This window comes from Ischnura elegans, chromosome 1 (genome assembly GCF_921293095.1).
Source record: "Ischnura elegans chromosome 1, ioIscEleg1.1, whole genome shotgun sequence".
NCBI classification, from domain to species: domain Eukaryota; kingdom Metazoa; phylum Arthropoda; class Insecta; order Odonata; family Coenagrionidae; genus Ischnura; species Ischnura elegans.
In genome coordinates, this window is record NC_060246.1 from 64,630,535 (window position 1) to 64,644,183 (window position 13,649).

Below are 13,649 nucleotides of genomic sequence, written 5' to 3' on the forward strand. Positions count from 1 at the left end.
TTACTGTTTTATAAGCCACGAACAAATTCATGAGAGCGTTTCCAATGTGTAATCAAGAGACAATTGAAAGCATGTCGTTATCACGGCGGCGGCGGTCCCAAAAAAATAATTAATCGAACGAAAGCTTTCCCCTTTTCAAAAGAGTAAAAATAAGAAAGATTAAATTACTCGGCAAAAGCAATGGAAGATTTGGAGTAACATTTTTTATTATGAGAAAAGACGAGAACGGGAAGTATTCAAGATAAAATATTCAAGAATCAATAAGAACGTTGGGGATAAGACGCCAATACCCACGCTTGGGGAGAAAAGGAAAATCTTCTTTGCAAAATTATCTCCAATTTGCTATTACTGAGGAAATGGTTCGCTTATAGGGTGGGTGATTCTTTTTTTTAATGGAAGTGGAGTCTATTTATGTCACAAGCCGGGCGAAATCAATAATGAAATGTTTTGAGGGACGTGTACAACGGAGGGGGAGCATGAAAGATTGAAGGAAACAATTAGGCTGCCTTTGTCATGTGGCTCTTAAAGCAGGGAGTAAAAGAAAAAAATAATAAGAAGACCGGAATATTTCAAGAAATTCTAGAGATTTAAAATAAGAATGCACTGCTAATAATCAAGGCTGCTCCATCGGCATTAAAATAAATAGAAGAAAGCTCTTAAATCGAAATTCGTCACAAAATAAAAAGTAACATTGATAATACTTTTTTAAATTCTGCAACTAAGGGGAACTTTTGAGGGTTTTTCCATAGTTATTTTCGTTATCAAAATAAAGTAAAATATATCCATGTAAACTTCTGTATCTCACAATAATTTCTCATTTCATCATGTTTCGCCATTATCATGTCATTATTTTTCCTTCAGTAACTTCAATATTGGGGTCGCATTGATGTATCTCTGGTGATTAACATTTAGCAGAGATACATTTGCGAAAGCAGGACTTAGCGGGCATCCAACTGACTCCGCATACTTATGCTAATACCTAACCTTCAAGTAAGATGGACAAATCCACATTAAAATCTTAGCACACACTACGTATCACACTAATTGTGATGGGAAAAATTTCCCTCGGCCAGGAATCGAACCATGGACCATTAGCTTTCCGGGATTCTTCTTATATCGCTGCGCTATCCTAGGCCCTTAATAAATAAAATATATCACACCCTCTACTGATGATAATATTTAATCACAACATGACAACTGAACAACTGATTCTCGAAGTGTAGGCCAAGGTTGAGTTTCTAGATGCATTCTAAATAATTATGTAAAATACATAAGCAAAAATGCGATCGATATATTTAGAAGGGAAACTTAATTATATACACACAAAAATTCTGGCAAAAATTATTTAAGGGTTTTACCTGATGCAGGATGACAGCATGTGTGGCAAATAAATAGAAATGCTACATACGAATAACAATATTTACCAACACACTTCCAAGCCATGGATGGATGGTTTATTTAGTGACCTGACTAATGAAATAAGGTAATAAATTATGAATTTAGTGACCTGACTAATAAAATAAGGTGCTGCTATTAGCAGTGCGGATTTAAGAATTTTAAATTGCCAATAAAAACCTGAATTAAAGTTGGTTTTATTACTTAGAGCCAAGATTAGTGCATAAAATATTTTCGATGCAAACATTTAAGCTTATTCAACCGATAAGAATTGCCTTTCACTACTTCGATGGTTTCAAATAGAGTCAGCTCGAGAACCAGCCTCGATATAAAAATATTATTTATTTGGATATAATGACTGCAAAAATATTTTATAAAGCGAAGAATTTTTCTCAGTGAATATTTAACCACTCACTAAAGAAGACCATGGCCGGAAAAGTTTTGGCGAGTTTTTTTTTCGCATATTTTGTGTATACTAAATAATGCAAGGTCATTCGAATAGGGAACGCTAAAGACCGCATCTCGCAAAAACATTCTTGGAGGATTCGAACCTTCTAGATCCCTCACACGTTACAGCATTACATCAAGCTAAAATTCGATTGAACTGTATTCATATCTCAAAAAACCAGAATGCTGAATTGACTCTGTACTCAAAAGACCATGGGTCACTAAACAAGGACCCGCGGGTTGGATCCCGCGACCTTTAGAACTCTTTTTTAGACGAATCCCTCTTCTTCAATTTACTAGAAAGCAATAATAATTTGCAGAGCAACAGCAAATAAAATATCTGGGTTTCAGGAAAGAAACAGTCATGCCGCACCATTTCTCCACACGCTTTAAAAAAATGGAATTACACAAGCGCGGGACACACCCACATTCTACGGTCTTATTGGCGTTCATTGCACCATTGTGATGAAGCTTCAAATTCTATTTTCAATCGCCAGTATCACATTTGTTTTACTATTTACTGTAGGCTTTTTTCTGACATCCCACCTTCCGCTCATTTAAAAAAAATGGGGAAAGATGTTACAATCAATATGTAGGTGCTTAATTCCCAATCAAACAGAATTAACGCATCAAAAATTATTCCTCATGCTTTTCATATTCCTCATACATTTTCTACTACGTTCATCCCTGTCATTAAGAGCAGTTCTTTCTACTAATATTTCCTCTTCAAACGAATTAACTAGCCTAATTGGTTAGAGCAGCGGTTCCCAACCTGTGGTGCGCGTGCCTCTTACCGATACGCTATGAACCGGTCGGGGGTACGTCGAAAATAATCGGTAATGGCGGAAACTAGGAACTGTGTATCTCTGAACCAGGAGATATGTATAATTTAATAATAATAATTCGTCTTTATTGAACGAGTGTGGGACTAGAAATTCCCATCTTCCATCTAAACCCGAAGGGTACATGGGGTATTTAAAACAAGGTTTATATTTACATAATTATTTATCACTAAAATTTCCACCTCCCCGTAGTGAAATTATATAATAAAATGTGCGCGTTACATTTTTGGGGGTCAAATATTAATTATGCACATATAGAGGGGTACGGGATGAAAAAAAGGTTGCGAGCCGCTGGGTAAGAGACCTTCTACTGCCTCTAAAATTTACATAGCCTCCCGGAATTCCATCTGTATAGGCTGAAGAGTCTACTACAAAGTCTCTACCACAAAATAAGTCGGTGAAGATATAAAAACATTATTTTGATAAAAAATGATATGACAACTTGTGAGAAAGAGATCTCCGTGACTGTGCTTCGGTTCACTATTGATTTTCAGCTGCCGCTAATTTACAGTTCCTCCAATGCTGCATGAATCCTAGGAATAGTCGGTGTAAAAGCGGAAGGAAACCGCAATGGAAACGATACCAATATTCTTATAGAAATGAGGTCTTGAAGGTACGATCACGGACTTTTCCAGTGAGTTTTCACCATCGATATGTAAGACCAAATATTCATCGTGATTTATATTTTACTAGGAGGGGTTAACGATACACATAAGTACTTATGCAAAAACATGTAACATAATTACTTATGTAACATTCTTACTTAAAAATAAGTTTGTTAGGGGTTTTCCACGATGGAGTTAACGGTTTTGAGTGGTAAAGGATAGGTGCTTAAATTTGATAACATTCGTTCATAACATTCTTTGGACTAAGACCAATGACGAATATGAGGGACGTATCTAAAACTAAAACATTTTTAGAGGTAGCAGAACACACAATGTCTTATTTTTATGAGCCAGCGATTTCCATAATATTTATTGCAGTGGGTTCCAAAGTACTCCGTGGATATTTCATGGTCATTTTACCCTAAATAATTTTTATTTTATGCTGTACTCACTCATTCTGAGCCCCACTAATCTGACTATGTATAAACAAACTAAAATATACTTTTGGTAGCAATAAAAATAAAATTTTATTCCTATTCTGGAAACAGGGTATGGGCTCGTTTACGAAAATTAAATTTCTTTCAATTCAAAATTGACGACTCGTCCTTGCCTACCCCAACGTTTTCCTCATCTCAAATTGCATACGTTAAAGACGTTAAAGCATCGAAATTCTTTTCACGGAAAGAAGCGAGGAAAGCAGGCAGTGTCACTATTGCTGAACTACCAGCGTCGCTAAGCTTCCTCGTTCCTTATCCTCACTTCCCTTGCATCTCGAACATAACATTTCGGTAAGACGACAACTCCGCGACCTTTCCTGAAATCTATTTCCGTCTATGAATTCAATTTGAGAATTAAATCGTGTAGCAGACTTAGAGTAAACATTCCAAACTCTCGAAGAGGAGCAGGAGTGGCAAAATCACATGGGGCGTAATGCCTGTTCCTTCAACACGCCAATGTTCATGTGGCTCTCTGAGTGATAGGGATGCAGATCAGACGGCTGTACGAGCTCCAAAACTTCTAACTCCATACATAAACAACCGAACTCAAACTGTGAAGCTTGCCCAAAACGGTCTTCAACGTAAGTATCACAACTGTACAACTTTCCGCAATCTAAACTGAGCGTCAGTGAGTTAGAACGACCAGTGCAAGAAAAATCGTACGACAAGTGTGGTTAGTAATTTCTACCCAACAGATCAAGGAGGAGTTATGTGAACGCAAAACATTTGCATAAATGTGCTTATTGAATTATTTGGCTGCTAATGATGATAACCATTAAACTGTGATTAAATTTTACTCCCCGTTCACTACCATTACATTCCTCAGCACCATGGGGAAGAGCCCAGTGCACTATCCTGTCACTTATGAAGAATGAATTAACCATTCCCTAATAATTAGGGACAGGATGTGAACATCTTAAAAAAATGGGAGCTAAAATTTCGTAATTTCGTTCGAAATCCATTTGCAACCTGTTTGAATTAGTCACTAGGCAGTACACAGGCAAATATTTTGGGGAAGTTGATTGAGGAGGACCGGGAGTGCGAGTGGGTCAGAAGGGGAAATGTAGAGCCTCTGCGATACGGTAGTTTTTTCGTGCATTTAGAGGAATTGGTCGCCTTAAGCTCTGTCTGATGATGAACTGTAAAATCAAAACCGGTCAAAAATAAATTTCATAATGAAAACCCAAGTTTTTACTACCAATTTTTTATGTTATGTATATTTCACTACGAATCGTATGACAGAATTGATTTGAACAAGATGTGAAGTTTGGATGCACTGATACTCTTCCCAGACCTTCTGCTGGCCACGCATAAGTGTGGCGGTTGAGATACTCCAGACATGAATAATTTCGAACTCTTTTTTTTTTACTGAATCGGATATCCTCCAGCGCACGGGAATCGTAGGACGCAGAGGAAGCATTCGAGTAGAACCACAGAGGCGATTGGGGGAGGAGGGTGTGGGCGAAGGGGAGGGAGAGGAAGAGAGAGAACGGGAAAGTCTGGCCGATTGAGTGATCTGCGCTGTCGTTGCCGGCGGGAGCGAGTCAACATTCGCCCTCACCAAACTCTCGCTCTCCATATTTGTAGTCTCTCTGTAAGGGCCCAGCCCTATCACTCCCTACATGCCTACCAAAGGCCATGCCTGGGTACCCTCAGAGGAAATGTACACTAGAGCGCGCGTGATAGCTGCGCGGTAACCGAAACCAGAGGCCAGCATTGAAAATTCCCAACTTAACAACATTACCAACATTACTTAGAGAAACATTAAATTAAGTGCTTTTAGACGAAAGAAAAGTATCAATTAAACCTTTGGGGATCGATTTTTTTATTCAAGTTCAATGGACCAAATTAAATTTTAGGAAAAAAGAAATAATTGACAGGATTGATTGTTTACCTTTACGATGCTCTAATTTTGTTTCTGAGTGTAAAAATCCTCTGGTTGTAATACTTCATATTCCATCAAAGAGTTGTTCCATTGTAATTTTTCTGTTTGTTATATATCTATTGAAACATTGCCCTAGTATAATCTCAGTGTAATCAAAAGGTTTACATTCTGATACTTTCTTCGTGAGCATAAATTGAATGCAAATAATGTAATGGCAAGTTAAAATTGCCAATAGAAATCATTAGCACAGAAAGAAACGCTATAATCGTAGTCTGCCAAACAAAGCCATCCAGTTTTAGTAGGTTTTCCACACCACCTTCTTGTGTGGTTGTCACCTGAAGTGAAGTTTTTATCCGAAAATGATGTATCCATCAAAATGCTTACGTTTTTCCCACAAAGGTAGACATCTTCCTTCACTTTTTATTAATATTTTTGCTATTTCATTAGATTTTCTATTAACTTATTTTCAGTATCACCACGTTATTTGTTGCAATTATACATATTTCTTATCTTTGACTGTATTAAAAAATTTTCATGAATAATTTGAAATGACAAAGTTTAATTTGAATTTATTTGTAAATATTTGGTTTTAGTTCAATAGCGAGGAGTTATATGTAATAAAGGGGAGTTCCTAGTCTTAATCTCGTCCCAAAAAAAGATTTGTTTTAGTAAAGTCAGGAAAACCAAGCGTGACGGAGTGGAATTTTTCCATATCGAAAGAAAGAAATACTTTAAAATTATTATTGCAATAATCGTGGAAAATCATGAAAAATTTCAAGTATTTCTTTCTTTCAATGTTTTCTTATTATTACCACCATGAAATTTATCACGGGCTCTAGGTTTTTGCCATTTCAATATTGGTCGCAGTCGTACAGTCCGATGAGGGCTCTCGTGTATGTATTTCCTTCGCGTGTGTTCCCCAATCTATCGCCAACACCCCTTCCATCCCTTCCTCTCCATTCCACCGTACTACCATCTCATCTCGCCTCACGCACCGACGGAAAGCGATATGCGACACATCCACTGGGGAAATCCCATCCCCGAAAATCCCCCTTTTGCGATGGAGAGGGGCGGGGTTGGAGAAAGTGTTCCCTTTAGTCCCTTAAAAGAGGAGAGACGGAGGGAAAGAGGGAGGCGGAAGAGGCGATAGAGGCATCGGTTTACAGAGGAAGGGGGCGCGTGGCGAAATAGCAGAGGGAGGGAGGGAGCATATGGAAATTTCCGGAGAGTGGTGGAATTAAACCTCAAAGCATTTATTTTTTTCCTAAGCGATTACGTCATAAATATTAATGCTCCGGTTTTCAGGGAGAGGAACTGGGCCCCGTTCATAGAATTTGTTACATTTAGGCATTCATGACTTAGTCTGTGGGGAGCTCAAGCCAGAGTTTTACCCTCACCTATCCTAACAACCTTAGAGTTAAACCAGTGAGTGGTAGTTGAACACATGGCCTATAGATAGCTATTCGAAATTCAAGTTAATAACTGAAGTATCAAGGCCGTTTAAAGGTAAATACTTAATGCGTTGTCTCAAATTTGTGGAATATCGTCAAGTTAGAGTGATGAAGGGAAAGAAATTATATAGTTATGCCAGGAAAATGGAGTACTTAAAAACTCCGAGGAAAAAGCACCGTATTATTTAAACTATCTTTAAACCTCTAACGTAAAATATCAGTAAAATAAAAGCTTTGATTAAAAATCACTAGTTAAGAGTTTTTTGCTACACCGCATGCCTAAAATATACTTTGGTTTGTCGCAGAGGATTAGTCCTGGCCATGTTATTTAATTTTTCATGAATTGAAAGAAAATTTAAATTTATAATCGATTTAATGCATTATGACCTTTATAAAAATAAGATGTTCAGCATTATTCGCAAAATAATAGCAGCTGGGATAATTGGAGCCCTTTTAAACAAATCTACTTTTTTGCGACGATGCCGATGTATTTCAAAATTAATATCGGGTAAATGTGTTATAAATCGGATATTACGCCTATGGAATTAGCTTGAATTTGTGTAACCAAACATAGAACTCCGAGTGATTTTCATTTCAGAATGGGCCTTCATGAAGTAAATATCTTACTCAATCTTTTTTCAAGCAATCCATTGAAGTTGGTGATTAAGATATGTCTTAGTGACTTCGGAAAGCTGCAAGAGAGAACTTTTTAAGTATCATCGAAAGGAAGTCAATCATAACTTTTTCTATTTTCGACTTCCAATTTCACTCTTCACCCAACCATTAAGCTTTTTCTGGGAGCGAAATAAAATTTCCAATTTAAGGAACCTCATTTCTTCTATGTAGTAGCAAATCATAAAGACCTGGCATATCATAACCCAAAGTGTGAAATAAATTAGTTTTTTCCTCTTGATAATTTTTTATTTTTGTAACTTGAGTAAGTTTGCAGTTATGACACGCTGTTGAAATAAAAAAGGGTCACGCGTTCTATTTTGGATGAAGCATAAGATTGCAATATTTTCATTTTATTTTAACCAATAACCAATAAACCATGAGCAATATCTTGCCATAAAAACATACATTCTTAATTTATTGTTCATCTTTAGTTAAATGTTGATCGGAAATCTTATATTTACGACGAAAAGTAACACTTATATTTCAGGTATTTTTTACTTTCAATAGTTAAATTTGAAAAAATATAACTATTACCTGAAATATGCTCATTGTTTTCTGAAAGTAATTGTTACTTTCAGATTGCACCGACTGGTAATACCAAAAACTTTGCGTGAACTTACGAATTCCTTCGCGGGTAGCTCTGTAGAAGTACCAACCAAAAGTATATATTAAACTTTGTTTATCAAGGATACATTCAATAGATCTTCCTGCTTGAATATCGCAGACAGTTTTCAAAATATTTTACAAACTCTAACAGTAGCATTAATAGTAACTGTTACTGGTTACTTGTTGAAAATTTTGGTACTTGTTACTGAATACAGATTTTAAAAAAGTAACAACATTGAGTCCAGTAGCTTTTTTATGGTACTCTACCCGTCTCTGGTTGAAATGCACCGACTAACATCTAATACGCATGCTTTTCCTTTTTATTGGACAATGAACTTGTCGCGGTGTTAAGGATTGCGGTGGATGAAGCAATAGTAATATCTTCCGAAATGGCTAACTATGCAAAGAATACAAAAAGGGAGTAGATAATAGGTGTAAGAAAGTACCCACATGCACGAAAATTGTGTTGCAAGAATAAATAATGTATGATGTACGTTTCTAAATATTAATAAAATCGGTGGCTCAAGGTGGCTCATTTTGATGAACAAAAGAGGCCAAAGAGAAGAAGAGTGCGACCACTGGTACTAGGACAGCCACTGAAAGGATAGCACGCAACTAATAGGCCAGCAGGAGTAGCATAGACGAGGAGTCGAAAAAGTTGTGGGGTTGAAATTTTGAAAGATTCGACTACTCAATAGACGAATGGTAGTGCATACGATAGTAGAACGTAAAAAGACTTTGCGAATGATACAGAATAAGTATCTTTTCAACCTATCTATCAACTATCTTTTCCCTGATTAATTGCTCTCTGGAGCAGAGGTGTACTTGATGAGGAGAGAAGAGGCTTTGGAAGCGATGAGGATAAGAGAGACTGAGGTTATATATTTTTGAATAATAGAGGAAATAGCCTAAAGTAACCAAGGTTTTGGAGGGAAAAGGATCAGCTTTTAGAGGGGATTACGTGGTAGTCGAACATCAGTTCTTGATTTGCATTGGGAACATATGTTTCAATTAAGTGAGCGAGCTTAATGAATCACCAAACAAAAAGCCCCAACATCACATCTATTTTAACAAAGAGGATTGATAAAGACCATTTTTGTTGCAGATCACCGAGGCCTTATCATTCTTACACTACTCTGGGCATGTCATCCACCGAAATGTGTGCCCGAGCAGTATTCTAGTGACGAAGAAAGGAACTTGGAAGCTTGGAGGACTTGAGTTCACGGGTGAGCTTGACAGATTGATTCTGTTTGTTGTTTCCGATGTTTACTGGCCTTAGTATTTCTGGAAGATGTCATATTATGGGCTGTTTTGAGCAGAAAGACGATTTTGGTATTGAATGCTGCAGAGCAAATTGCAGATATGTTTATTTTTCATACGAATTCACTTACAACTAAATTTCTATTTTAAATGAAAAATTGAATAACGGCGATAAGGAAGAATACCAATTTAATTTTAAAAATGCCCGGGAAACATCAAATACGGTATGAATATTTCACCTTTTGAGCAAAATAAATGTTTTTTGTTTTAACTTATTTTTCAAATATCGAATCACACCGACTTGATTTAAAAAATAAATATTTTTACATTCTCGATATGATTTTATTTGCGATTGCCCATCATAAATTTTGTCAAAAGCTAAAGTCAATTTCAGAGGGAATACAAGCCAAATCGAACTTATTCCATGCTGAAAAGGTTTTAAATATAACCCAAAGGGCTATAAAATGGCTAAAAATTTCAGTGGAATTATATTTTTTAAACTGAAATATGTAGTGATTCATTAACTTTCATCCACAGAGAGAGTGAGTGACGTGGATGGGCTGGAACCAGTAACATGCCAGCCATGGACCTCACGGTTACCTAAAATGGCGCAACCCGATCTTGATTACCTCGGTGAGTACCACTCACTCCATTACCTCCGAGTAAAGTGGGCACTTAAACCTTGCTCCCGGTCGTTAGGCTCTCTTCATCTCCTCCGAGAAGTAGATCATTTCAGCACGATCCTTTGTTCTGACATGATCCGCAAGTATTTAAAGCGTCTTACTGACTCTATCGACGAAAGAAACGTAAAAGAGGCATATAAGAAACGGAAAGAGAATCAAATTCTAGTTCAACTTCGGGAAAAGTAATTGGCTGGGAAGAAATCTAATATTGTCCATAGTTATGGATCAAATAGTTCGTTTTTCGCCATGTTAAGCGTTTCTTTGGTCTTTAATAATACGAGAACTTCATCCTCAACTAAGTCTCATTCAGGGCTGGGCAGTATTTCAAAAGTATTTTTTGTATGCTTGCGCTTAAGGCAACGTGTAAAAGAATGAAATAGTATTTTGAAATATGTTTTTAAAATACATTTGTTATTTGTAATTAGTATTTCAAATGCATGACCTAAGTGTAAATTGTATTTTGTATTTCAAATACAGATTTATTTTCCCATTCTAAAATAAAAAATACACTTGTGAAATACTTTTGGATAAGCTTTGATAACACTTCTGTAACATTACGCTTTAGAGATTCGTTTTCGTTAGATTCATTTTTTTCATGCTCGCAACTACAATTAACGTACTGAGGTAGGTTATATTTGTTAAGATGTCTAAGTTTCAATATTAATGTATTTTGTTTTCTAAAAAGTATTAAAAATACTATTTTTTAGTTTGTTTTTCAAATACCCAAAGGTATTTTGTATTTTACATTTCAAATACTTATCGGCATCTATTTTGCCCAGCCCTCATTTATTCAGTACATGCAATTGAGTAGATTGGATAAATACTTTGATGACTGAAGTTGATTATTTTCTGTTTGTTTTGGAATTATCTTTAGCCATACTTACCAAAAACTGTAAAGAACAAGGAGAGTGGAAATGGAGGTGGCAGTTGACCGGCAAAAGAAAATATTGCTCGTATTACTGGATAGAATATCCATCCCAAAAATGCATTGTGCGTGGTTACCCCTATGATGTGGAGGGAATGATTGTGACGGGTCCTATTACACACTTCTTTAACTTCCTTTTAACGGTTATGTCATGGTAGCGCCTTTGTTGCTGTTTTGCTCAGCGATTAATTTAATAGTTCACAGTTCTTTTTCGAAGTTGAAAATTGGCATGGGGATAGGTACTAGGTGGTGTATAACAGAGTGGAATTTTGAAATTTTATGCGTTTGATGGTGATACGAATCACTTTCTATTATAAAATCACACAAAGTGGGTTTTATAAAGATCGAAAATTCATGTATACTATATATAATGTCTATTGTCTTAAAAAAAATTTAGACATGACAATAAATATTCCATTTTGAAATTGAGTTGAATCGTGAAAGCTTTTCAGCATTTCTTAAAATTCTTCTTTCCAGCTGATGAAAATGATATTAATTAATTTTTTAAATAGTGAAATATAAATATATAAATGTCAAATTTACAATTCAAATTCTTTTCTTGTAATTACTGCTTCTTGCGTGCCCGTTACATTTACGTCAGAGTAACGTATTAAAAGGTAAGATTCCACAATCCATCATGATCCATAATATGACTCCTTATTAATTCCATTTCCAGCCTTATTATTGCTAGAGATTATTAGAATCAGCAAGCAGTAAATGGGGCATGCTTTAAAGGAGCGATAATTTATTTTTATTTTAAGCGAACTTGAATTTTTTGTCAACATTCCTTGCTTTTTTATCATGACAAAATAAAATTTTATCGGTGCTTCATAGAAGATACATCACAACAAATTGGAATTATAAATTATTAAACAATGGCGAAATCTATCGATTTATCCGACAAAAGTCCTACCCATTACACTCTAAGAAAATACTTCCTAAAGCTGTAGGAGCAGGTGAAGAATTAACGGCGTCGAAAAATACGGGTATAACGTTGAACGTTATGAGAGATGCATTGCAAATATTATGTTTTCTTCAGGATACCAACATCCACAGCAAAAGAGCATAATCATGAACGTTTTAATCATAATTGATCATATTACAATATGAAATCATATTTTAAACAACACGATAATTGAACCAAGAGAATTGCGCAATAAATTGGTAGATTTTTTCCGTATAAAATGAACGTGCTAAGGAATAAAGAATTGGAATACATGTCGCCATCACTTGCATGGATTAAGTTTTCTTGGTGTGCTTGCCCTTATGGATATGGCTCCTCCACAAATGTTGCAAAAATTTCAAGTGATGAATGTTTCATATGAGCAGAAAAAATCGCACCCATTCACATGCAAATTTTTTACGAGATGAAATACGGCAGTATTGAGCGAGTAGCAAGAAGAAGACTAAGGTTGTTACACGCTTACGCATGGCATTTACGTTTAAAATTGCGCAGACTCTTAAGTTATCTAAATCTCTGGTGATATCGGATAAAAATAACTGGGTACATACGCTTGGCTGAAAAATTTATGTTGACGGACAGAAGGAGACGGAGGGTGACATACTACGCAAAGAGCAAGCCATCGCCTAATTCCTGGGAGCGAGGGCATACAAATATGGAGGACGCCAGAGTCCGTCTGTGAAGCCTGAGTGATGATGGCACCAGAGTAGAGAAGATAGGAAACACTTTAAATGAGGAATGACAGTGTGATAAAGAATGAAAAGGTGCACCCATCAAACAGCGTTGCTGAGAGTCGGAAGGAAAAGGGAGCAACGGAGGAAAATTTTGGAAAAGAGAACACTTTTATTGCGCATAAAAGTTGGCTAAAACTTCGAGAACAAATGATGGTTACTACAGCGATGATGATCCCAACAATTATCACGAGACTACATAATCGGTAGATGTGAAAATATCGAGAAAAAGATAGGACAACGGTAACATCGTGAGACACACGGGTCTGTTGAAAACATTCGAAAGAAAAGTTGAAGGACGGAGCTTATAGAGGAATCCAATCGAAAATCTAGAGGAACTGCATTCCACTTAGGGAAATATAATTGAACACATGAATATTCATATGAACATACCTACCTGCTCATCAAATGCAGATATTACTTTCTCAAGGTTTTCTAGGAACATTTAGAATAAACATTCGCCCGCATTTGCATATGGCTGCTTTCTCATCTGTGGCCAGTCAGCAAATTCCCATCTATATGAGATCTACTATTGAAACTGTTTTCTTTCCGGCGCCACTATTATTTTGCATAAAACATTCACTGTAGATGATCAACTCATTTTAGTTACCGAATACTTCTAAGAATGGGCAGAATATTTTTTAAATTTTTTTCTTTTAATGTCAATTCTGGAAATGTCTGTGTTC

The 13,649-nt window shown here is 36.2% G+C and overlaps 1 protein-coding gene across 5 annotated transcripts in view; it reads left to right on the top strand.

The window, feature by feature from the left end:
• The window catches only part of LOC124162309 (SCY1-like protein 2), a 147,236-nt gene that overhangs the window by 95,660 nt on the left and 37,927 nt on the right, over positions 1-13,649 (top strand). For all 5 annotated transcript variants that reach the window (XM_046538800.1, XM_046538818.1, XM_046538826.1 and 2 more), the window contains exons 3-4: positions 9,509-9,629; positions 10,201-10,296. In XM_046538800.1, coding sequence (XP_046394756.1) covers positions 9,509-9,629; positions 10,201-10,296 — 217 coding nt within the window. The remainder of the gene's footprint in view (positions 1-9,508; positions 9,630-10,200; positions 10,297-13,649) is intronic.